Consider the following 27,661-nt stretch of genomic DNA (forward strand, 5'->3'; position numbering starts at 1 on the left):
TGTGAACAGTTTCTCCACATACATTGTAGATATTGCGCAAAATGTGTATCCATTGCATTGTATGTTGCCCATTATCTTGATACAACCTACGCAAATGGAATGCAAACCCTGTAGTGTTTTAGTCTAATTAGATGTCGCTACTCTTGTCCCCGCCCCCACCCACATTCCTGCCTGTCTGGTCTGTTCTGTTGGTGGGCAGCAAACTGCATCAAGGAAAAAGTCCATGGAACTCTGTGCAAAGAAAATAAACAAGAGCCAACACGGGGCAGTCTTCTTCTAACGCTATTTTTCACCTTTAATATTGTAATTCGGAGATAACTGCTTTGTTGGCAGCACTGCTGCGTATATTACGGCGTTGTAGTTACATCAACTGCATAACTACGTTTCTTCACTGAAGTTGAATTAACTGCGTGGACAGAGTAAAAACCTAACATTCTTCGGTTGATATCGCTGTAAAGTGTGTGAAGGAGTGTATTTGCTATCTGCGCTGCAAAGTATCATCATCAAGGGAACTGTCATCTAACGACACATTAGGAATCAGAGCGGTCGCATCGCCAAGGATGGAAATATTGGACAGTACTGAGTCCTTTTTACACTGGGATAGGAATCTCAGTGAGCTCTCGGAGCCTGGAGAAAACGAACATGTCTTATACAGCACAGTAAGTTATATATAGGCAAATATAAACAATACGAACCATTATTCCACTGCCACACTTGTCAATAGCACCTTTCTTATTATTGATTGCCATACCAAGGTTCTCAAGGTTTCACTGGGGTGTTGACGTTAGTGAAAATATGCCATCCAGTTTATTTTCTTTTGTTAGGAATTTCAATTGATTCTGCTATTTTCAATGCAAACTATGATTCCCCTCTTCATTGCCCTACATCGACCCACCATGAGTGGGGTAGGTCGCCGGGCTAATTGATAAGTTATTCGGTTTGTGGTGACAGAGTTAATGATGGATGGGAACCAGACACTTACCTCACACTAGGCTGAGACTTTCTCTGCTGTCTATATTTGGTGTGACTGACTACATTTCCGTTACTTCTTCCAGTGCTCTAGATTAGTGTACTAGCTGGAATCTTAAAACATCAGCAAATCCACACCATGCTGATCTTTTATCTGTGTATTGGACCAAGTCCACCCTTCTGCCATCTACACCTTCCTAGTTCCAATGTGCTATAACGTGCCCCAGTGTTGTGGCCCCCAGCAAAGCCATTGTTCTTAACCCACAACAGGGAACTGTGTACACAGACCTGCAGAACCTTACAGCCTGTGTGAGTAGTAAATCCCAGGCTTTGTGAGAAGAAACTGTACAGCTTCTGTGTGAGGGAGTAGCAGTGTGTGTTTGTGAGGGAGTAGCAGGCTGTGTGTGGGGGGTGGGTATAATTTGTGAAACGTTCCAACAGGAATCTGTTCCAAAAACTTCGTAAAGTACAAGGTTGCCAACAAACAACGCATACAAAGTAGCACGGTCAATCACCTAGCTAACTAGCTGCCGAATAGGCATCAACTAACCACGTAAGTTTGATCTTAATGTTTGTCGGTTGGTGTGTGTGTGCGGAGAAAAGGTTGATCATCTCAGATGGCAAGAGAACAGAGCAGGGTCTTTGTTCAAGACTCTCATGCCCCCCCCATCTCCATTCCTTGGGTTTGAAGCCTACACACACACTCTCACTTTCTCTCCCTGGGGTTTGTTGACATGGCATATCTCACAACAATGCCAACTGTTCTCAGCTGCAGAGCAGAGCTCTCACCTCCCCTGTTACTGATTGGTATGTGTGTGTACTCTTGAGACCCCCGTCTGGATCTCCCGTCAGTAAGGAGGGCACATCTCTCTGCGTGTCCCTCCCACTGGGCACAGACCAACGTTGAATCATCACGTAGGAAGACTGGACGTTGAGCATACATCGGTGCTTTACATTGAAATACAATCATTTTATGCCATTCTGTTTCTATTGATTTATTAAGGCCGGAATTCAATCTAATCACGCCTCGTCTGCAATGCACCCTTTAAAGGCAACACTCCGCATTCGAGCAGGCTGCATATGTCAGCTCAATCCCGGACTAATTCTATTTGTACAATGCTCTCTTCGCTACTCATGCATGTCTACTATTACTCTTGTTTCTTAACACGATAACGCAACTAGTCTTTTTGAGGTGGGAGTCATAACCTCTCCGCTCCACAACAACATATCCCCACCACTTGCGTTCCGTACCTAGAAACCCCATCCGCTCTTCATAGATGTCTGCTAGGAGATAGTCAGTCTGAAGGACAGTCACACAGTGTCAGATGTTATTTGTCTTATGTTTCATATACCCAGGGCTGATCAGTCCTTAGAAAAACGACAGCGTGATGCTAACACTTACAGTAGCAAAGGCAACTTATAGGACAGACAGTTGGCTGACTTAGGCAGAAAAGCTCATATAGACTTGATGGCAGACACCGATGTGCTTTTTGCTTACAGAGGAGTTCTCAGAGAGAATGTATCTCTGCCCTATATATTTACGAAGCGCTACAGTCCATTTTTTTCCCCAAACATCTGGAATACGTCGTTGTTCGTTGTCATGCACCCGTGGCCTGTTTTTGGTCTTATTCGGCAAATCCCGTGGTTTAGCCTGTCTAATATCAGACAGCTGCAATATTGCTTTGTTTCTATAATACATTTTACAGACATGATTCATCTTCTCCTGTCTAGGTACAGACATTTTGCGTACAGCCTACATAAACTAATCGAGTAGCAGCCTTGTGTGACGATCAAAGGAGGAGCTGTCTAGGATCTAGTCATAAATCTATGCGTTTATAATACTCGGTCATTATCATCTCTGTGTATATTTTTCCTGCGTACATCGTGGTATTATAAAAGTTGAAGGGAAGGTCCGATGGACGTCCTGACCGTTCTCTCACAGCCCTTCTGCGGCGCTTACACCTTGGAGATTGGAGACGCAGGCCGTACTGTTAGAGCTACTGAAGAGAACAGAGAAGGCGTCTTTTGGGAATGAGCCATGTCACTACTGAGTCAGTGAGGTCATAGCAGTGATTAGTTAGGGAAAGCCCATTAACAGCTCTGCTACTTCAGCTCACCCTGCCTAGGCACTCGGGTGACAGGAAGTCCCTGGTCTAAGATTCCTACATCTGAAGCCACCGGCCGCCCACAAGAGAACGTCTGTATGCCCAAAACCAACATGTCTGCCACCCGCCAGGCATGCCTCTGTGTTTGTTCTGTCCATATTTAGAAAGAGTAAGAGCTACAGGAGGGGTCAGGGAGTAGAGTTAGGCCTGAATGGGCAGATTGTATTTCTCTGGGTCGGAATACTAAAATTACTTTATAGATATGTTTTGTGTAGTCTATTAACATGTGGACATATTCATAACCCATTATATCTAGGAGTGTTCAGTGGAAACACTATGACTGGTTTAAACTGATCTGAGTTGAGTGTAGTGACGCCAAAGGCAGCAGGATCACCCTGACATGCAGGTTTGGTTATGCAGGTTACTGAAACCTCCCCTGTGGTGTCATGCGAATATTCTCTCTGAGAAAGTTGATCGCCAGAGGACATAAAGTGCAATACATCAATCAGCTCAGAGATGTATTAAGAGGGGGGGTAGATGGTGGGTGCGGTTGGCAGTCTTATTTTAATAGAGCCCTCTTTCTCTCTCTCAGTATAGTATGTGCCGGTTGGACATGCCGATGAAGGACAGGGCACACACACACACACGCTCTGCTAGTCAAACAGAGAGTGGGCGCTCTCATGCTGTGTGTGTGGACAGAGTGATGCCTGTTCTCCACTGGTGCAGGGCAGCCTTATCCTGTGTGGCCCCTCATAACAGGCCGACACCCCCACCTCCTCTCTCTCCCCGCCAGGCTGAAAGGGCCGTCTGTGTGATGTCTGCTGGGAGAGAGGGTCACAGTCTGGGACACACACACATGGCACACGTGTGTGAACGCACGAGCACACATTCACACTCACAACGCCACATTCACTCACTGCCCTAACCCAGTTCAATATCAGCACCTTCATTTCAGGAGAGGATCATTTCCGTGGGAAAGGACATGCACAGATTTGGTGCTGTTTTTCTGTGTGTGTGTGTGTGTGTGTCAAACATTCATATGAACGGAGTGTGTTAAGCACCGTGTACTTTGCATATATTAGACAGCCTGTCAATCAGCTTTTTCTGTGATGATGGTGATGTGCTTTGACGTGTGTGGTTTTTGTATGTTTGTCCCTGTTCCAGCCCTACCCATGGGCTCGTGTTTATATATAGCTGTGTTTCTGTCATGCCACACCTCTTTCTTCCCTCCCTCTGCATGTCACTGTCAGTTAGTCCTCCCAGGCATGTGAGGCGCTTTGTGATCAGGAACAAATCATATTTCTCTACAGCAGATATTTACATGTAGTATCATTTACAGTTGAAGTCGGAAGTTTACATACACCTTAGCCAAATACATTTAAACTCCGTTTTTCACAATTCCTGACATTTAATTCTAGTAAACATTCCCTGTCTTAGGTCAGTTAGGATCACCACTTTATTTTAAGAATGTGACATGTCAGAATAATAGTAGAGAGGATGATTTATTTCAGCTTTTATTTCTTTCATCACATTCCCAGTGGGTCAGAAGTTTACATGCACTCAATTTGTATTTGGTAGCAATGCCTTTAAATAGTTTGCCTTAGGATACCCGAAACGTTTGACCCATCACAAGATTCCCACAATAAGTTGGGTGAATTTTGGCCCATTCCTCTTGACAGAGCTGTTGTAACTGAGTCAGGTTTGTAGGCTTCCTTGCTCGCACACGCTTTTTCAGTTCAGCCCACACATTTTCTATAGGATTGAGGTCAGTGCTTTGTGATGGCTACTCCAATACCTTGACTTTGTTGTCCTTAAGCCATTTTACCACAACTTTGTAAGTATGCTTGGGGTCATTGTCTATTTGGAAGACCCATTTGCGACCAAGCTTTAACTTCCTGACTGATGTCTTGAGATGTTGCTTCAATATACCATCTATTTTGTGAAGTGCACCAGTCCCTCCTGCAGCAAAGCACCCCCACAACATGATGCTGCCACCTCCGTGCTTCACGGTTGGGATCTTCGGCTTGCAAGCATCTCCATTTTTCTTCCAAACATAACGATGGTTATTATGTCCAAATAGTTATATTTTTGTTTCATCAGACCAGAGGACATTTCTCCAAAAAAGTACTATCTTTGTCCCCATGTGCAGCTGCAAACCGTAGTCTGGCTTTTTATGGCGGTTTTGGAGCAGTTGCTTCTTCCTTGCTGAGCGGCCTTTCAGGTTATGTCGATCTAGGACTCGTTTTACTGTGGATATAGATACTTTTGTTCCTGCTTCCTCCAGCATCTCTACAAGGTCCTTTGCTGTTGTTCTGGGATTGATTTGCACTTTTCGCACCAAAGTACGTTCATCTCTAGGAGACAGAACGTGTCTCCTTCCTGAGCGGGATGACGGCTGCATGATCCCATGGTGTTTATACTTGCGTACTATTGTTTGTGCAGATGAACGTGGTACCTTCAGGCATTTGGAAATGGCTCCCAAGGATAAAACAGACTTGTGGAGGTCTACCATTTCTTTTGATTTTCCCATGATGTAAGGCAAAGAGGCACTGAGTTTGAAGGTATGCCTTGAAATGTATCCACAGGTACACCTCCAATTGACTCAAATGATTTCAATTAGCCTATCAGAAGCTTCTAAAGCCATGACATTTTCTGGAATTCTCCAAGCTGTTTAAAGTCAACTTAGTGTATGTAAACTTCTGACCCACTGGAATTGTGATACAGTGAATTAAAAGTGAAATAATCTGTCTGTAAACAATTGTTGGAAAAATGACTTGTCATGCACAAAGTAGATGTCCTAACCGACTTGCCAAAACTATAGTTTGTTAATAACAAGAAATGTGTAGTGGTTAAACAAGTTTGAATGACTCCAACCTAAGTGTATGTAAACTTCCGACTTCAACTGTATGTCATGTTGCTATTCTGTTTTATGCAACAGGTGGTTCTAAGCCTGAATTCTGATTTGGTTAAAACCGCATTCCAGCCAGTGTCTATTCCACAAGTTACCGCCAGCTAAATCTGTGGCGTTAAAATGCCTATTTACTCTGTTTCATCTGACTGTGCAATTCATTGTCTCATCAGCCCAGCCAGGCAATTTATAAACTTGCTCTCTACTATAAAAAACATTTAGACATTCTCACATTTCTTTTAGACTAACATTTAGCTTTAAACAGTGGAGATTTGTATAAACCTGCATATTCGATCTCCAGATATCCCATAGTAATGTCCCAGTTTAACTCAGCCAGTCGAAATCACGAATCAGCATAATTTATATAGAAAGAACTATCAATAGAAAACAGGTAAACCTGCTAGTTTAGTTTGCGGTCTTTACACTTTCAGTTTTAAGTGATTGTGTTAGCTGTGTTGTTGGTTAGCTCCTCTCAACAAGTGTCCTGACGAGAGAGCTCTTTTTCTATGCCAGCCATTAGCTCATTGTTATGGATGTATCCAAATAAATCTCACTAGAAAACAGCTTAAACAAATGCAAATGCAGCTACTTTTCTGTTATTCTGGCTGCACTGTTTGATGTGTCTTTAAGTTAGCCGTAGTTGGCTAGCTTGCAAGCAAGGGATAAAAACGTCGCCAGCCTGTATGGCAATGGAACATTTAGAACGAACGGCTCGGTCGTGTCCATAGATACAGAACAAAAAGACTGAACGACTGGGTCGCGTCTCTGGCAACCGAACCGATGGAACGTACAACCAGATGGCTTGGGTAGCAACCTTTTAGTTTTGTGTCAGGCCTATATCTTGTGGAAGGATGAAATAAATGAATCCAAATAATGTTTATAGTGAAAATATGTCAATCATTATTTGAATATGTTTGTAACCCGTTGTGATAATGCCCTCTGCCAGTGTTTGGAGGACACATTGGCACGGTTTGCTGGCCCGAGACGTGCGGATATATCTTCCAAACACCGGCTTCCTCAGCATTATCACTTAAATAAGCTCCAGGGTGAGGTGCTGTACTGGATATTCTGGTTCTTCAGGCAATAGTCAAAACAATAACAATCCCATTAGAAAGATGACCCCTCGTTTTTTCAGGCGGGTTTTCTCCTTCCTCGCTATGGTGTTGTGTTGGGTGCCTCTTCCTCAAACGTCATAAATCCTTATTGAAGAGAAACCATCCGTGATACTGGAAGGTACCTGTACCATGCTCCACTTCCTGTCGTGTAACCATGGCAACAGCTGCTCTTTAACCATGTCTGCTGCACTACTTTCGACCAGAGTTTCTCCAACCCCTCCACTGTGAAGTCTTCCTCCACACTCCATGTAGCTTTTCTTCTGCTCTGAAGCCAGACATTCATAGTTACTGTAAGGTTGTAATTAGTGTGTGTGTGTGTGTGTGTGTGTGTGTGTGTGTGTGTGTGTGTGTGTGTGTGTGTGAGGGTCAGGGGTTACTCCTAACCCACAGCAGCTAGCTTAGCTTCCACACTCTACAGCACAGCTACATTTACACTCACCCTTTCTTTCTTTCTCTCACTTGAGGCCCTGGTTAGCTGTTAACTGGTACTGTGTGTGTCTCTCTCTGTCTCTCTCTCGCTCTCTCTGTGTGTCTCCCTGTGTGTGTCTCTCTCTGTGTGTGTGTGGTGTCTATGTTTCTCTTTAGAGTAGGGCATGGTGTCCCAGCCCTAAAAAGGGAGAGGAGCCTAGAAAGGATATCGTTTGGCCTAGTAATCAGAGTTCTGTAACACGATCCAGTGATTGTACTCGTATTTCCCTGCTCTCTGTGTCGTCTTACCACTGACTTCTGCGTAGCCCTACATTCACTGAAGAACTTCAGTGCCACCGACGCGGCCAGCTACCAAAGACTGCGGGCTCTCCTTCTCCATGGCCGATGTGAGTAAAACATTGAAACGTGTTAACCCTCTCAAGGCAGCCGGCCCAGATGGCATCTCTAGCCGCGGCATGTTCAATTATTCCCTGTCCCAGTCTGCTGTCCCCACATGCTTCAAGATGGCTACCATTGTTCCTGTTCCCAAGAAAGCAAAGGTAACTGAACTAAATGACTATCGCCACTTAGCACTCACTTCTGTCTTCATGAAGTGCTTTGAGAGACTAGTCATTGATATTATCACCTCCACCCTAGACCCACACAATTTTCTTTTCAGACGATGCAATCGCCATCACACTGCCCTATCCCATCTGGACAAGAGGAATACCTATGTAAAAATGCTGTTCATTGACTACAGTTAAGCATTCAAAACCCCAGTACCCTCCAAAACTCATCATTAAGCTTGAGACCCTGGGTCTCGAACCTGCCCTATGCAACTGGGTCCTGGACTTCCTGACGGGCCGCCCCCCAGGTGGTGAAGGTAGGAAACAACATCTCCACTCCACTGATCCTCAACACTGGTGTCCCACAAGGGTGCGTTCTCAGCCCCATACTGTATTCCCTGTTCACCCATGACTGCGTGGCCATGCACGCCTCCAACTCAATCATCAAGTTTGCAGACTACACAACAGTAGTAGGCTTGATTACCAACAACGGCGAGACGGCCTACAGGGGGGAGGAGAGGGCAGCTGCACCGCCCACAACCGCAAGGCTCTCCAAAGGGTGGTGTGGTCTGCACAGCGCATCCCCGGGGTCAAACTACCTGCCCTGCAGGACACCTACAACACCCGATGTCACAGGAAGGCAAAAAGGACAATAACCACCCGAGCCACTGCCTGTTCACCCCGCTTCCATCTAAAAGGCGAGGTCAGTACAGGTGCATCAAAGCTGGGACAGAGAGAATGAAAAACAGCTTCTATCGCAAGGTCATCACATTGTTAAACAGCCACCACCTGCACAGAGAGGTGGCTGCCCAACTACAGACTTGATATCATTGGCCACTTTAATAAATGGAACACTAGTCACTTTAATGCCACTTTAAGAATGTTTACATATCTTGCATTAGTCATCTCATATGTATATACTGTATACTGTATCCTTCACTATCTATTCTTTACTATCTATTGCATCTTAGCCGCTCTGTCACTGCTCATTCATATATTTTATAGTTATATATTCTCATCCCATTCCTTTGCTAGATTGTGTGTATTAGGTTTTGTTGTGGATTTTTTTTAGATATTAGGTTTTGTTGTGTACTTGTTAGATATTATCTGTTAGATACTGCTGCACTGTCAGACCTTGAAGCATAAGCATTTCACTACACTCACAGTAGCATCTACAAACCATGTGTATGTGACCAATAACATTTTATTTGATTTGAATTTAGAACGAGCCGTTTAGGATTGAATCAGGGCACAGTAGTTTGTGTTTTAATCTTCTTCTTTTTTTATCGCCTAGCACCCATTTCCTGGGCTGTTCACACGTGTTCACTCCATATCCTCCATCCCTTCCATCTCTCTCACCCGCTCCCTATTTAACCCTATAACCTACTCCTTCCTCTATCCCTGCTTTTGCTCTTCTCTTCCCTCGAGGCCGGGTGGGGGAAGGGACAGCCAAGGGGAACATGCCTGCTCCTGCCCCATAGTCTAAACACAAAGCACCTTCACCTCTCTGATCCCTCTGTCTCCCTGCATTTTGACATTGACACCATTTTCCCTATTAGACGATGTCAACCAGAGAGACACGTATTGAGTGCTTTCCAAACAACTTAATACATGCATGATTGAACAAGTTGTTTCTCTCAGCAGGCATGTATAAGCTGTTCGCTGGAAGCACTTATGCTGAAGGGGACTGTGACTCCATTTAACAACACCCACTACACTTATACAGAGCGAACGCTTGGTCAACAGTTGAAGGACGTCAGTGGGGCAGAGTGACTGCATGGCCGGTCACTGTGTCAGAGCAGGTTCGGGGTAAAGTTCAATGTCACTGAAGCGGGGTGTGTGAGTTTTGGACTCAATTAAGCTGCCTTGGTAGGAAACCATGGGAGACAGGAAGAGAGAGGGAGATAGAGTTTTCCAGACACTAGTCATCTTCCAGCCTCGTGTGTCTCTCTCTCTCTATCTCTCTCGTGTTCCCTTCTTCCTTCCGTCCCTATTTCCATCTCGGATCCTGCTGCTGTAGTCGGACTGTCAGTGGTGCGTGTGACTGATAACACTGTGAGTCACTGTCTGAACTTTGACCCCGAGGATGTTCAACTCATGAGCTCAATGGTCAGTCATTGAAGACGATCTGAGATTCCACCAACAGCAAATTCTATTTGCACCACTTTCACCTACTTTTATTTATTTTTTGCTACTTTTTAAGTCGTCTTTTTCAAAACCCAACTGCCCTCCCTAAAGCCACGCAGGATACACACTTTCCCATTAAAGTGAACTGCTTTTCGAAAGCAGTGCACCGTATGGGCAAGAGGGTGCAAATCACCGGGGGGCGGTGAGAGGACGACGGCTCATAATCAATTATGGAATGAAGCGAATGGAACGGAATCGAGCACACGGAAGAGACGTGTTTGATGGGTTTGCTATCGTTCCATATGTTCCGTTCCAGCATTTCAGTTAAGGTGCCACCAGCCGCCTGTGGTGTCAATGTACCCTTTACTACACTGTAATGTAATTTAGCCATGTCCTATTATCATGCAGTAGTTCCCCCCCGTCTCAATTCACACTACTTCTAGTGATTATCTTCCTGAAACACACAGTGTTGTGGACAGTCTACATATCACACTGGTTAACCATCACTCCCACTGGTATTAGTATCCTGGAGTTACAGACAAACCCTTCCCCCTCTCCTCCACCTAAATCCTATCCGATCAGCATGGTCTCATCGGTCATTCGGACTCTTCGCCCTTCACCCTGCTCAAAGGGGGATAACTGGGTCACGTAGCGGGCGTTTTTTTTTGGTTGAAATGAATCGTCACAAACGTTTAAAATGTGAAGAATGCTGCATGAGCTTCAGTGTTCTGTTAATGAAAACAAAAAATAACATTTTCTATCCCGATCCTGTTTCTTTGGAGGCTGACCATGGGATTGGATTGTAGCATTGCGTTGGTCCAAAGGATAGGAACACAACCCTGGCTTCAGTTGGTCCCTTCAGCCCCCCCACCAGCCTGCCAGTCTGGAACCCCACCAAACCCCCAGTCTGAGCCCTGTTTCCTGGCCTCTGCCGTGCCGTCAGCCTTGATAACCCCCAGATACAGCTGGAGCTCCAGGCCTGGAGTGTGTTCATCCCTGCTGGGAATAACACCAATATCAGCCAACCACAACAGTCAGAACAGGGCCTCAGTCTTTATCGTTGTTGTTTTGAGTTGGTGATCTGTTGAAGACACCCTGTCCTTCCTGCTTATCTGAGCCATCAATCTTAGGGTTTTTAGAGTGTTAGAACAGGGACGTGCTGACTATGATTCAATGAGTAATGCTACATGACTAGGTTGCAGGCATCCAAAGCAAATGTGTGTGTGTGAGTGTTTGTGTGTGTCATTTATCAGTGAGTCAGTACACAAGGAAGGGTCCAGGGCAAGGTACAGCTTCATGCGCACACACACAAGGAAGATGACCCTTGTGCCCATGTGGGCTGTGTGTGTGTGAGTAATTTCTTCCCTCTATTGGTGCACATCTGGTTTATGTTTTTCAAGGGAAGGTATTGCGTCATCAATTCCGCCTCTTCCCTTCCCCCGTGCTTGACCGACTTCCTCCCTTTGCCTAAACACACTAAACACACACAAACACACACACATCTATGCCCTGGGGGGTCAGAAATGACAGACCACCTTCTCATCACCCTCGACTTCAACATTAGCCCCGTGTGTGTGTGTGTGTGTGTGTGTCTGCAGAAACCATCCGTCTACCAGCTGGAGAAGGAGTCAAGAGAGTCAGCTTACAGCCCCTCACCCAAACACCCCTAACAACACCTCTCCCCCCATTACCTCACCCTTCCCTCACGCCCACCCCAGCTGCCTCTGTGCCAGGCCTAAGACCAAGAAGAGGCCTTCCCTGCCATCAGGAGCACCTCTGGAGCAGAGGGAGCCTAGCCCAACGACCCACATCCCCCTGCACGACTAGGCCTCACACACCACCACAACCCCACCACCCCAGCCCCCTCCTCCATTTTATGTCCCTGAATAGTCAAGGCAATGACTGAGAGAGGGAGAGGGCTGTGGTTCAGTAGGCCTCGACAATCTAACCTCTCCCTAGAAGACTGCCAGAGCTTCATTCCTCTCTTCCCTTCTCCTCCTCTTCTTCTTCCTCTTGTGAAGCTAGTCAACACCCAACAGTTTGTTCACCATCACCATCATCATCTCACCAAACCATAACTGTCACACAACACATGATGACAAGGGACAAACATGATGGATAGGGGTGTGTCTGTCGGTGGTTGTCCTTGTAAGGGTCCAGATTTTCTGTGATTTCTGTGTGACAATCACTGGGGTCGGCTGTTCTGTTGCTAGGAGACGTGAGCGCCAGTGATGGGGTTGTACATTTTCTGTTGGTTATGGATTCGATGTGACGTAGCCAGCAGTCCTTTCTCCTTTACCCTCTTACTTCCTCTTCTATAACCTTCTCTCCCCTCACCTCACCTCTCTTCCAACTTGTCTCCCCCTCTCCCCTCCTCTCTTTTCCCCTCTCCCCTTCCCCCTCTCTACTCCTGCCTACCTCTCTCTCTTCTCCCCTACCCAAACACAGGCCAGATGCAGGGTGAGACACTCTTTAGACAGTTAACACGAGGCCCATTTTGTGTGTGTGTGTGTGTGTGTGTGTGTTAGAGGTTGACCGATTAATCGGAATGGACGATTTTAATTAGGGCTGATTTCAAGTTTTCATAACAATCGGTAATCTGCATTTTTGGACACCGATCATGGCCGATTACATTGCACTCCACGAGGAGACTGCGTGGCAGACTGACTACCTGTTATGCGAGTGCATCAAGGAGCCAAGGTAAGGTGCTAGCTATCATTAAACGTATCTTATATAAAACAATCAATCTTACCATAATCACTAGTTAACTACACATGGTTGATGATATCGCTAGTTTATCTAGCTTGTCCTGCGTTGCATATAATCGATGCAGTGCTTGTAAATTTATCATTGAATCACAGCCTACTTTGCCAAATGGGTGATTTAACAAGCGCATTTGCCAAAAAAACATTGTCGTTGCACCAATGTGTACCTAACCATAAACATCAATGCCTTTGTTAAAATCAATACACAAGTATATATTTTTAAACCTGCATATTTAGTTAATATTGCCTGCTCGAATGGATTTCTTTTAACCAGGGAAATTGTGTCACGTCTCTTGCGTTCTGTGCAAGCAGAGTCAGGGTACATGCAGCAGTTTGGGCCGCCTGGCTCGTTGTGAACTGTGTGAAGACCATTTCTTACTAACAAAGACCGTAATTAATTTGCCAGAATTGTACATAATTATGACATAACATTGAAGGTTGTACAATGTAACAGCAATATTTAGACTTGGGGATGCCACCCGTTAGATAAAATACAGAACGGTTCCGTATTTCACTGAAAGAATAAACGTTTTGTTTTCGAAATGATAGTTTCCGGATTTGACCATATTAATGACCAAAGCTCGTATTTCTGTGTGCTACTATATTATAATTAAGTCTATGATTTTATATTTAATAGAGCAGTCTGACTGAGCGGTGGTAGGCAGCAGCAGGCTTGTAAGCATTCATTCAAACAGCACTTTCCTGCATTTGCCAGCAGCTGTTCGCTGTGCTTCAAGCATTGCGCTGTTTATGACTTCAAGCCAATCAACTCCCGAGATTAGGCTGGCAATACTAAAGTACCTATTAGAACATCCAATAGTCAAAGGTATATGAAATACAAATGGTATAGAGAGAAATAGTCCTATAATAACTACAATCTAAAACTTCTTTCCTGGGAATGTTGAAGACTTTAAAGGAAAAGGAACCACCAGCTTTCATATGTTCTGAGCTTTTTTACATGGCACATATTGCACTCTCCAACACTTAGTTTTTTCATTATTTAAACCAAATTGAACATGTTTCATTATTTATTTGAGACTTAATTGATTTTATTGATGTATTATATTAAGTTAAAATAAGTGTTAATTCAGTATTGTTGTAATTGTCATTATTACAAATATATATATATATATATATATATATATATATATATATGTATGGATGGATGGATGGAGCGAGACATGATGTCCCAGATGTGCTAAATTGGATTCAGGTCTGGGGAATGGGCGGGCCAGTCCATAGCATCAATGCCTTCCTCTTGCAGGAACTGCTGACACACTCCAGCCACATGAGGTCTAGCATTGTCTTGCATTAGGAGGAACCCAGGGCCAACCGCACCAGCATATGGTCTCACAAGATGTCTGAGGATCTCATCTCGGTACCTAATGGCAGTCAGGCTACCTCTGGCGAGCACATGGAGGGCTGTGCGGCCCCCCAAAGAAATGCCACCCCACACCATGACTGACCCATCGCCAGACCGGTCATGCTGGAGGATGTTGCAGGCAGTAGAACGTTCTCCACGGCGTCTCCAGACTCTGTCACGTCTGTCACATGTGCTCAGTGTGAACCTGCTTTCATCTGTGAAGAGCACAGGGCGCCAGTGGCGAATTTGCCAGTCTTGGTGTTCTCTGGCAACTGCCAAACGTCCTGCACTGTGTTGGGCTGTAAGCACAACCCCCACCTGTGGACGTCGGGCCCGAATACCACCCTCATGGAGTCTATTTCTGACCGTTTGAGCAGACACATGCACATTTGTGGCCTGCTGGAGGTCATTTTGCAGGGCTATGGCAGTGTTCCGCCTGCTCCTCCTTGTTGTTGCCCTCCTACAGCCTCCTCCACGTCTCCTGATGTACTGGCCTGTCTCCTGGTAGCACCTCCATGCTCTGGAAACTACGTTGACAGACACAGCAAACCTTCTTGCCACAGCTCGCATTGATGTGCCATCCTGGATGAGCTGCACTACCTGAGCCACTTGTGTGGGTTGTAGACTCCGTCTCATGCTACCACTAGAGTGAAAGCACCGCCAGCATTCAAAAGTGACCAAAACATCAGCCAGGAAGCATAGGAACTGAGAAGTGGTCTGTGGTCACCACCTGCAGAACCACTCCTTTATTGGGGGTGTCTTGCTAATTGCCTATAATTTCCACCTGTTGTCTATTCCATTTGCACAACAGCATGTGAAATTTATTGTCAATCAGTGTTGCTTCCTAAGTGGACAGTTTGATTTCACAGAAGTGTGATTGACTTGGAGTTACATTTCCCTTTATTTTTTTGAGCAGTGTATATATATATATACTTGTAGTCCTCCAATAATCGGTATCGGCATTGAAAAATCATAATCGGTCGACCTCTAGTGTGTGTGTGTTTAATATAAACATACTAACTAAACACACACACACCAGGCCTGTTAGAGGATTACAGAGAGACATGCCTGAAATTATCTGAAGTCCTACCCCTTATATATGCCCACATGACTCTTTATGGAGAGTTGGGAGTCATACAGTAGTATGTGTGTGTATATGAGTTGTTTGGGTACTATTTAAGTCATGTGTACAGGACTGAGTGTTTCCTATGGTGGTTTAGAGTATATAGAGCCATATAGGGAAACTACTAGGGTATAACTGGGTGTGTAACGGGATGTTTAGCGTGTAGAGTCGGGTTAAAGAGGTCACTCTGACTCTCTACTGTAGTCGGCCCACTGGACAGACTTGCATTTGTATGGAGTTCCCTTCCAGCTGTACATGTAGAAAATGGTATAAGTGGAAAAAGAGAGGAAAGAACATTCCAATGGCGAGTGGTCAGTTTTGTCTCTCCCTCTCTCTGTCTTTCTGTCTTTCTCTGTCTTGGCCTGAATCAGACTGTAACTTGAACCCACATGCCAGGCCTCCTGCCATCTCTACCCTTCTCTCCTTGCGCTCCCTCTCTCCTTGTCCTCCCTCTCTCTTTCTTTCTCGCTCTGCCCCCCTCTCCTTCTTACTCCTTTCACATTCTCCAGGGAGAGTTCATCACTTTTTCCGCCTGCTGTCTTCTCTTTTCCTATTTGTCATTCCACCCTTTTCCCCTGAATGTTGCTCTCTGTTTTCCAACTAGATGATATCCATGAAGTGTTTTCTCTGCCCACTCTCTGAGATGCTACCAAGACACATTTTCTAGAAGCTTCCTATCCCCCGCTGTAGCATTTTAGAGACCGGCCCTCTCTGACTAATATTCCTATTGGCTCAGGTCTGTGAGTTCTGCCCGGAGACAGAGCAGGTGAAGGTTATTAGTTATGCATGTACTTCCAAGGAACTGAACTTGGGGTGGAATCAGGACAATAACGTAACTGTTTAGCTGACTCAGTGGTTTCCAGCACACTGCAGTACAACCTGAACGGTTGTCTCCAAATCCTATGGAGTAATGCTTCTTAGCATTACTGTGAAATCTGTAGGCCTATTCGTTTTTTAGTAACGTGCGTACTTTAAATGTCTCTGGTGTTTTTCTTATTAGTTTTAAACATGAAGTTAAAGACTGCTTGTTTTACCTTCTGAACAGCTGTGGAAGTTGTTGTGAGTGAAAAGGCCTTTGTTTCACAAGGTTGTTGTCTCTGTGGGTCTTTTGTTAATGAGCAACACATTGAAACATCACTCCCTCCCTCCCTCCTACCCTTTCCTCAGCTCTACAGTAACACTGTTCCCTACTGTACAACATCATCCCCACTCTCACACACACACACATACGCGCAGGCAAACATACAGACACGCGCACACATTATATGTCTCTGGAGATATATAGCAGTGGGGGTATAGGATGGGAGTATATGGAGATATAGGCTAAACTAAGGTCCCCTGACACTTTTACAGATGTAGGGTCTTAATTTGATCATCCTGTTGCAGGAGAACTTTGCAGGAGTGCAAGAAATTCAAAACGTGTAGTGTATCTTGGGTTTAAAAAGTCTTCTGAAGTTTGTAATTTCCACTTTAAAATTAAAGACTTAATCTTCCCTTACTAAAAATGTATCAACCCATAATGTCCATGAATTATAATCCACATAATTCACATTTCCTGTTTCTGAAGGATTCTTTTCCTGCTATAGCAAACTGGCTCGAATTAAGACCCCACATCTGTAATGCAGTTCATTACAAGTCCAGAACACAGAACTCTGTTACATGTAATCCATCCAGCAGTCTGAGTCAAAAATGGGTGACCTTCTCAGTGACAGAGATTGTACACCAGACCAGAAAGAGCATTTCTGTACACCAGAAATGATCCTAGTCATCCCACCACTGGTTAAATTCAGGGGAAAATGGGTATGACGCTACAAGCTAGGGACACCTGTATTTAGGGAGTTTCTCCCATTCTTCTCAGCAGATCCTTTTAAGCTCTGTCTGTTTAGATGGGTAGAGTTGCTGCACAGGTATTTTCTGGTCTCTCCAGAGATGTTAGATCGGGTTCAAGTCCGGGCTCTGGATGGGCTACTCAAGGACATTCAGAGACTTGTCCCCAAGCCACTCCTGCATTGTCTTGGCTGTGTGCTTAGGGTCATTGTCCTGTTGGATAATTAACCTTCACCCCAGTCTGAGGTCCTGAGCACTGTGGAGCAGGTTTTCATCAAGGATCTCTCTCTGTACTTTGCTCCAATCATCTTTTCCTCGATCCACACTAGACTCCCAGTCCCTGCCGCTGAAAAACATCCCCACAGCATAATGCTGCCACCACCATGCTTCACCGTAGGGATGGTACCAGGCTTCCTTCAGATGTTATGCTTGGCATTCAGGCCAAAGAGTTCAATCTTGGTTTCATCAGACCAGAGAATCTTGTTTCTCATGGTCTGAGAGTCTTTAGGTGCTTTTTGGCAAACTCCAAGCTGGCTGTCATGTGCCTTTTTTTTACTGAGGAGTGGCTTCCGTCTGTCCACTCTACCATAAAGGCCTGATTGGTGGAGTGCTCTAGGAAGACTCTTGGTGGTTCCAAGCTTAGTCCATTTAAGAACGATGGAGGCCACTGTGTTCTTGAGAACCTTCAATGCATTTTGGTAGCCTTCCCCAGATCTGTACCTTGACACAATCCTGTCTCGGAGCTCTATGAACAATGCCTTCGACCTCATGGTTTGGTTTTTTGCTCTGACATGCACTGTCAACTGTGCGACCTTTATATAGACAGGTGTGTGCCTTTCCAAATCATATCCAATCAATTGTATTTACCACACGTGGACTCCAACCAAGTTGTAGAAACATCTCAAGGATGATCACTGGAAACAGGATGCACCTGAGCTCAATTTCAATTTCAATTTCGAGTCTCATAGCAAAGGTTCTGAATACTTATGTAAATAAGGTATTTCGGTTTCGTTTTATACATTTGTAAAAACCTGTTTTCACTTGGTCATTATAGGGTACTGTGTGTAGATTGCTGAGTGTTTTTTAAAATGTGATTGAATCCATTTAGAATAGAATAAAGCAGTAATGTAACAAAAAGTGGAAAAAGTCAAGGGGTCGGAATACTTTCTGAAGGCGCTCTACATCATTGCGTGAAACCAACCAAAAGCACGTTTTTTTTTTTGTGTTCGCGAACGGGCGACAAAACACATGCTATTCAACGGTTTTCTTGTTAGGCTATGTACTTTATATTCCCTGTCCTCAACTGGAAGACATGATGAACTGCTGTTGATGCTAACTGACAAGCTGTTTTAATGTAGTTATTAGCTACAAAAAAAATATTGCATAGTCAGACCATTATTACTGTTCCAGCTGGCTGATAGGCATTATTAGGTAGGTCCTGTTAAATAGAGTTAAAGAAGTACATAACCTGAAAAGCAGAAAGTGGTATAGAGGTAAGATAGTTAAATTAGTATACACCCATCTGATAAGACTTTCAAGTGCAGGGTACAGTACCATCACACACATCGAATGCTCCCTCAGTTTATTGAGTGCATTTCTTTGACCCGAAGGTCTTCATGACGACACAGAGGTAGGGAGTCTAAAAAGCGGAGGGCGGAGAGAGGAAGAAACATTGGACAGCTGAGGTTGAGAGGCCTGTCCTAACCTGTCCCAAGCAGTGACGAGAGATGAGTTTTCAGGTCACATCAAGAAAGGAAGAGTGGAAGGAATGTGCATGGAGGAATGCTGAGGGTAGGATCGTGGGGGATGGAAGGAAGAAAGAATGGAGGAGAAGTGGAGAAGATGGCTGCCGGGCTTGGCCTTTACTCAAAACGTCTCACCGCATTGAGAGATGGGAGGATGAGATATGGCCGCTCTGATTGGTTGGAGCCATATCAGCCTCTGTTGTCACTGGAGGAGAGGGGATTTTACAGCTCTGTGATTGGCTGTTTGTTGCTGGCCTGGGGGGGGGGCTTTTCCTCAAAGGAAAGTGCTGATAGCCATTAAAGAGCTTTTATAGGCAGTAATTTCAGACTAGCTACAGGTACAGGTATATGCTATAATAATGACATGGTATATGTTGTAATAACTAGACAGTGTGATGACTAGATGGTATCATGTCTGTGTCCGTCTGTGCTCTTAGCCTTAAGTCTGTGTTTCGCATGTCTTTTGTCAGTCTCATTAACATCAGTCTATCATTACAATCCCCCCCCCTCCCCCTTAACAGCACTTCACAGACCTCCTGGATGACTTTTCCCAGGATGCTTTGCTGGGCCAGCTGCTGAGCGACCCCTTCCTCTCCGGCCGGGAAGGAGAGGCCATGGACGAGGGGGAGGATTTTACCCCGTCCTCCCCGCTGCCGCCCCACATCCAGGCGGAGCACTCCTACTCCCTGTGTGGGGACTCCCGGCCCCAGTCGCCCGTCTCACATCTGCCTGGGGAGCAGGGGAGCGATGCAGGTGAGAAGGGGATGACAGAGTGAGGAAAGAGCGGAGGGTTTTGGGCCTCAGTGACAGTTGTAGATTGCATGCCGCATTGTAATGTGTGGACTATCTACGGCATCTATAAAAAGAAGAGGGTGACAATACGGACATATGTGGAGATGTGTACATTCAGTACCGCACAAGACAACGAACAATACGTACAGTATCTAATGTAAGTGACAGTGTTGATGCCGACGTGTCTCTTTCTATTAGAATCAGATGGTGAGGATTGGTCCCTGGAGCAGGAGGAACAGATGGAGGTGTTGCTGTGTGACCCTCCAGCCCTGCTGCCCACCCTAACCCTCTCCCTGGCCCCTGAGGGCCACATCACTGAGGCCCCGGCCCTACCAGCCCCCAAGCCCAACCCACAGACCGCCACACAGGGCAAGGCCAGCAAGGTAATAGGACGTCTAGAGTCGCAGCACATGCAGACAGGCCCACAATGCACGCGTGTAACGTCCCTCTCTGCTGTCTGATTGTCTAGGCGAAGGAGATTGGTGAGATCCAGATCAAACTGGAACCTCATGAAGTGGACCAGTTCCTCAACTTGTCTCCTAAAGGTGAGATCTGACGCACACCATATCGTACTGCCACACTACTCATTACCTCTCTGTATTTAGTCCCCAGACCTGGGTCAAATATACATGTCAAATACTGTGCTAACTCTTTCCACCTCATTAAATAACATAACATATGCCATTTAGCAGACGCTTTTATCCAAAGCGACTTAGTCATGTGTGCATACATTTTGAAGGTAAATCAAGCACATTTTAAGTATTTGACAATGTATATGGTATGTACAAAATATATTTTTTTAAATACAAACGCTATGACGAAGGTCGGGAGGCCGATACGTAAGCCTATTAAAGAGCAGTGATACTATCCAGAGCAGTGTGTGGGTTTCTTCTTAAAAAAAAAATACAAACGAAACATGTGAAGTGTTGGTTTCATGAGCTAAAATAAAAGATCCCAGAAAATTCCATACGCACAAAAACCTTATTTCTCTAATTTTGTGCACAAATGTGTTTACATCCCTGTTAGTGAGCATTTACCGTTACCAAGATAATCCATCCACCTGACAGGTATGGCATAATCAAGAAGCTGGTTAAACTGCGTGATCATTACACAGGTGCACCTTGTGCTGGGGACAATGAAAAGCCACTCTACAATGTGCAGTTTTGTCACATAACACAATGCCACAGATGTCTCAAGTTTTGCAATTGGCATGCTGACTGAAGGAATTTCCACCAGAGCTGTTGCTAGAGAACGGAATGTTAATTTCTCTACCATATGCAGCCTCCAACGTTGTTTTAGAGAATTTGGCAGTATGTTTGCTGATGTCAACGTTGTGAACAGAGTGCCCCATGGTTGTGGTGGGGTTATGGTATGTGCAGGCGTAAGCTACGGACAACAAACACAATTGCATTTTATCGATGGCAGTTTCAATGCACAGAGATACCGTGATGTGATCCTGAGGCCCATTGTTGTGCCATTCATCCACCGCCATCACCTCATGTTTGAGCATAATACACGGCCCATATTGCAAAGATCTGTACACAATTCCTGGAAGTTGAAAATGTCCCAGTTCTTCCATGGCCTGCATACTCACCAGACATGTCACCCATTGAGCATGTTTGGGATGCTCTGGATCGACGTGTACGACAGCGTGTTCCGTTTCCTGCCAATATCCAGCAACTTCGCCCAGCCATTGAAGAGGACTGGGAGAACATTTCACAGGCCACAGTCAACAGCCTGATCAACTCTATGCGAAGGAGATGGTCACATCAGATAATGACTGGTTTTCTGATCCATGCCCCTACCTTTTTTTTAAGGTATCTGTGACCAACAGATGGATATCTATATTCCCAGTCATGTGAAATCCATAGATTAGGACCTAAGAAATTTATTTTGTGTTGACTGATTCCCTTATATGAACTGTAACTCAGTAAAATCTTAAGTTGTTGCGTTTTATATTTTTGTTCAGTATAGTTATTATGCAGGCGGATCAGTGTTGTGCTGCTCTGAGGACCCCTTCTAGCCACTGATGGATAATGTTGACATTAAGTACAATCCAATGTGTAAAGTCTGTAAATGTTAGTGTTGATAATCTCCAGAGAACGTTTGCAAGTGTGTAACCTGTTTGTGTGTGTTTCCCCTCACAAGGTCTGGAGTCTCTGCAGATGCCACCCACCCCTCCCTCCTCCCACGGCAGTGACTCCGAGGGCAGTCAGAGCCCGGTACATGCCAGCAACCCCCAGAGCCCCTCCACCCCCTCCTCTCCCCTCAGCCCTGCGCCCTCCCAGGCCGGCCTCAAGGTGTCTCAGCGCACACCCTCCTCCCTCTCCAACTCCCCTCTTCTCACCGCCCCACACGTAAGTACAACACAGACTGGGGACCAGGGATTCACTGAAAAGATACAGGGACCCTGTTGGCAGAATATGAATCCTTCCAGCCTTCCTTCATGTGATCACTGATCTGAGAGAGATTGGATAAGTTAATGCGAGGTTATCACCGTATTGCGTTCACCAATCCAACCTGGTCAGATCAGTGACAACCTCCATGAAACTTAAGGAATGAGCGATGGAACTATTCAGAGAACAGATACTGTATCTTATTTCAGTGACTTCCCTGTATGTCAGTTTATCTGATGGGCTCTGATTACATTTCCTCTCCCCCCCCCGTAGAAGTTGCAGGGCTCTGGCCCTCTCCTGCTGACAGAGGAAGAGAGGAGAACCCTGGTTGCCGAGGGTTACCCTGTTCCCACCAAGCTGCCCCTGTCCAAGGCGGAGGAGAAAGCCCTGAAGAAGATACGCAGGAAGATCAAGAACAAGGTGGGACTTGGGATTACGATTTCTGGTTTGAAATGTCAAACAATAGTTAGGAACATAAATATAAACGCAACATGCATCAATTTCAATGATTTTACTCAGTTAGAGTTAATTTATGAAAATCAGTCAATTGAAATAAATAAATTAGGCCCTATTTTTAATTTCACATTACTGGGCAGGGCCGCAGCCATGGATGGGCCTGGGAAGGGCGTAGACCCACCCACTTGGGAGCCTGACCTACCCACTGTGGAGCCAGGCCCAGCCAATCAGACTGAGTTCTTCCCCACAAAGGGCTTTAAAACAGACAGAAGTTGTCCTCAGTTTCATTAGCTCTCTGGGTGGCTGGTCTCAGATGATCCCGCAGGTTAAGAAGCAGTATGTGGAGGTCCTGGGCTGGCACGGTTACAAGTGGTCTGCAGTTTTGAGGCTGGTTGGACATACTGCCAAATTCTATAAAATGATGTTGGAGGCGGCTTATGGTAGAGACATTAACATTCCGTTTTCTTGAAAGAGCGCTGGTGGACATTCCTGCAGTCGGCATGCCAAATGCACACTCTCTCAAAACTTGAGACATCTGTGGCATTGTGTTTTGTGACAAAACTGCACATTTTAGAGTGGCCTTTTATTGTCCCCAGCACAATGTGCACCTGTGTAATGATAATGCTGTTTAATCAGCTTCTTGATATGCCACAACTGTCAGGTGGATGGATTATCTCGGCAAAGGAGAAATGCTCGCTAAACGGGACGTAAACAAATTTGTGCACAACATTTGAGAGAAATCATCTTTTTAATGCGTATGGAACATTTCTTGTATCTTTTATCATGAAGCATGGTACCAACACTTTACATGTTGCGTTTATATTTTTGTTGACTATATTCTGTACACAGTGGGGTCTAAAATGATTGACGCCCTTGATAGCGATCAGCAATAATGACTGTATATGTTGTTTTTAAAACTACGACATTGTATTCTCATTCAGGATTATAAATATAATTATTTTATACAGTCATTATTGGTCTTTATCCAGGGTGACAATCATTTCCGACCCCACTGTGTATATATGTATCTTTAATGCTTTCTATTTCTGCCTGTGCCCGACATGCAATAACACACCTCAAGAGTGATACATTAAAGTGACACTTCCGTGAGCCATGACTTGGCGTAATTTCGACATCCTTTCTTTCAGATCTCTGCTCAAGAGAGCCGCAGAAAGAAGAAGGAGTACATGGACGCCCTGGAGAAGAAGTGAGTCTTTCGTGAGGTTCTCATTCAGCGTGAAATTATATGTGTTGCTTTGGGAATGCGTTTTTTTATTTTTATTTGTCCTTCTATTTCTTTGGTAATTAATTTGCATCATGATCAAATTCTATAGATACATACTTTATTAAGACAAGTCATAAAACTCAGTGCTTTAAACACGTACAGCAGTAACTTCTGTCAAGGCATTGTGTCCCCTGGTTATTCCTTCTACCTGTCACTGATCTTGTAGTTCCCCCTTTTGTCCACAGGGTGGAGAACTGCTCCAATGAGAACAGCGAGCTGCGCAGGAAACTGGAGAATCTGGAGTGTACCAACAAGTAAGAGACGTACATTATATAGTGCTGCAGGGTTTGTTTCGTGCTTCATCCTCCTACATTATTAATCCAACCTTGTAAAATGTATCACACAGTTCACTGAGTCGAACGGAGCGTGATGTTTAGTTATGTTTTCATGTGTTTGTGCACGAATACACACCGTGTAACATTGTCTGTGAAGTCACATGTTAGTCCAGTGACATGTGTAATTCTCTGCTGTTCTTTTCAGCTGTGTGTGTGTGAGAATGCGCGCGTGTGAGAATGCGCGCGTGTGAGTGCGCGCATGTGTATTGTCTTCGGCGGGGTGTGTGAGTGTGTCTATGACTAAGCTCTCCCCTTCCCATCCCCTCTACCCTCATGCCCTCTCCCTTTCCCCCCTCTCTCCCCTCGTCACCTCTCCCTAGGACTCTAATACAACAGCTGCACTCTCTGCAGGCGGTGGTGGCAGGGAAGGTTCCCCGCTCCTGCAAAGTCACTGGCACCCAGACCTCCTCCTGCCTCATGGTGAGACTCCCCAACACAACGCTCAGCCCTGTGTGTGTGTGTGTGTGTGCGTGCGCGAGCGCGCATTTGTGTTTTCATATTGATTGGATAACCTTTTGCTTTTCATTTTATATAACTCCTGCATGCTCTGTGTGTCAGCTGTTGTGGGCAGACTATCTTGTCCTTTTCATGTAAAAGCTTGACTGTGGAGCCTACTGACATATCGGGAGTGTGTGTCTAGGTAGTGGTGCTGTGCTTCGCTGTGTTCCTAGGGAGTTTCTACCCCAGCCTGGGTCCCTGCTCCTCCATCACAGAGACTGGCCTCTCCAGAGACATGGCCATGCAGGAGTCTTACACAGCTACAGGTACTGTACACACACACACACACACACTGTCAGTCAGTCATACGTTGCACATTCATGTTTCATGAATTAATGCTGATCTTTTTATAGTGTCTGTGCGAGCGAGGCATTAGCTCTGAATCTCTGAGTGCTGAGGGACTAGCAGTGTTCTGTAATCCTACCAGTCGCACACACACACGCACCACACACACACCTTTTTTGAGTGTTTTGGCATGGCCTCCTGGAAGAGTGTACACTTGAATGTCGTCGTTTCCCATTCAGCGGGACTATCATTAGCATGATTAAGCTGCAATGCAGCCATTTTAATGACGACTGATCTTTGCTCCCCCTACCGCTCTTCTCCCTCCCACACACAGCCTGTTTGCCACAGAGCCCAGTATCAGTGTTGCTGGCAGTCCGCCCTACAGTAGAACAATCTGGATGTAGGCTATGTACAGAGCAAGGTTTACTGTTGGTAGGGTTGGGTTGTTTTTTTTGTGTGTAATCCTTTTCATAAGACTTCATTTGTAAATCTTGTTAAGAGGGTTGCAGGGATGTAGGATTGCATTAGTAGTAGACTTGATCATATCAAAGGATTATACCGGCCCTAAAAACCAAAAGACATTTCAACAAGGAAATATGTAAAAGATTAAGGTAGGCATGTCATTGAGTACTTTCTCCTTTTTTGGACATGATGTGATCAGATAGGTGTTTTTTTTTTAAAATATATATATATTTTTTACCCATGATCCTTCACAGTGAAGTCCAGGAGCCTGCTGTCCTATGAGGAGAGAGGGCTGGACGAGCCACACCTTCTGGGTCTGGGCGGGGACTATCCTGACCAGTTGGAGAGGCCCACGGTCGTCATGGCAGCGTGGCGCTCTGAGAAAAAGCAGCAGAAAGGGGAGGAGTCACACCGTGCTGAGACACGCTCACCTTTCAACAACAGTGATGCGAATCCACAGAAACCCCTGCTATTAGACCTGCACAGGTAACAGACACACACACACACTTATGGTAGGCGATGATATCAGAGACTGTATGGGACAGAAAAACTGTTTTTGACACGATTTTGGGGTATTGATGTCAGTAAAAGACTAGTACTGTAGTTTCTTATTGGTTCGTCTCTCTTCTTCTGCTTCAGGTCTCTGGAGCAGAGGGTGAACGACAGCACTAAAATCATAGAGCTGGAGAGGACGGTCAACGAGACGTCATAGGGCTCTACCTCTGACCCCTCACCCCTGACCTGCAGGTGCAGGAGACGGAGGCTCTCTGTATTTATAGAATCCTTTTTTTGATATCTTTATTATTTTATCGTATGTAGTTGTTCTTTTTATATTGTGTTTTTATTCCATTCCAATAGTACCACCGCCATCTGATATATTTTTGTGTTCATGCTTTGTTTTTATTTGGCCTTTTTATTTGCTTTACTTCTTTATATATTTGATGACATCCTTTGCTCTGGCCATTATGCTCTGTTACATTTGAGTGAGTGGTATTCCGTTCTGTATCTCTATGGCGATATTCCCCTTCATGTGATGGTGGTGTTATGAGGATGGGGCCGCGGAGCTCTGTGAATACTCGACTGTCTTCTTCACAGGAGTGGGGCTTTCTATCTCAAATGCTATTTCCTTTCCGTATTGGTTTCCTGTCTATTTTTGTCAGGAATGGATTCAGAATAGCACACTGTGTCCATAAATATGAGTATCTGTCAAAAGCCAAAGGTCTTTGTAGCGAACCCTATTTTTGTAAATGTAAATAATAACAATAGTAATAGTCAGCCTACATGTGTTCGGTCAGTAAAAACAATGTTGACGGACGTTGATCGATGGTTGGATGTTGAGACAATCAAGCTTTATAATACAGCGTTATGACACAGTACTTTTTATACCAGATAATGTGTGTAGGGAATGTGTTGTTTCCTAAACGAACATACGTTCTTGCTGGAGAAAACACAAGGATGGCCTTGTGAAATGTAATGAACCACTATGAGGTTTCTGCTAGTCTCATAGTCTCCGTACCACCTGCGCTGTCTCACACAGATGAATAGAGCCATACGCGCCTTCCCCATTGGCCTGCACCCTGCCGTCAATCCACTCGTACTGTGTCCCCAAAGAGTCCATTGTCATTCTTATTTATTGTATATAAACTGTTGAGTCACATTTTTGCCTCCACAGGACCTATATTTGTCTTTTATGGGTTCTGTCCTTTTTGGTTTTTGATTAAAACAAATAAATATTTTCCGTAGTAAAAGCATCAATTGCCGTGTAAGATTGTCCTGCTTTGAAGTGTGATTGAAGTCATGTGCTGTGTGTTTGAGACTGCGAGCACGCATACCCTCACTGTGAGCACGCATACCCTCACTGTGAGCATGTGTCAGTCAATAATGACATAAGCATCAGAAGTTGTAGTAAGCCCTTCTCAAAGGTTTGACCACCAGCCATTCAAATCAACTTATTCAAATGTTTTAACCCAGTGGTTCTCAACTGGTTTTGCCTTGGGACCCAAATGGAACCAGATTGTCTCAGCCGTGATCCAATATTCACATGGCGATTATTTTTGGTTTGTTGCCAAAATGCAACCTGGATTTTTTTATTTTATTTTTGCAGTACTATTTGAAAGTAAATGTACAAATT

General features: G+C 44.9%; 1 protein-coding gene across 1 annotated transcript; it reads left to right on the forward strand.

Moving 5' to 3' along the window:
- The first annotated feature begins 426 nt into the window (after positions 1-426).
- Positions 427-27,285, forward strand: LOC112214347 (cyclic AMP-responsive element-binding protein 3-like protein 2). The gene is made up of 12 exons (XM_024372998.2): positions 427-659; positions 19,543-19,774; positions 20,012-20,196; positions 20,283-20,358; positions 21,962-22,170; positions 22,483-22,629; positions 23,814-23,872; positions 24,136-24,204; positions 24,606-24,705; positions 24,926-25,049; positions 25,785-26,016; positions 26,170-27,285. Exons 1-12 carry the CDS (start codon positions 561-563, stop codon positions 26,240-26,242), a joined length of 1,605 nt encoding a protein of 534 aa, XP_024228766.1. The 5' UTR covers positions 427-560; the 3' UTR covers positions 26,243-27,285.
- Positions 27,286-27,661: the final 376 nt, after the last annotated feature.

Source organism: Oncorhynchus tshawytscha, linkage group LG15, assembly GCF_018296145.1.
Source record: "Oncorhynchus tshawytscha isolate Ot180627B linkage group LG15, Otsh_v2.0, whole genome shotgun sequence".
In the NCBI taxonomy this organism is placed as follows: domain Eukaryota; kingdom Metazoa; phylum Chordata; class Actinopteri; order Salmoniformes; family Salmonidae; genus Oncorhynchus; species Oncorhynchus tshawytscha.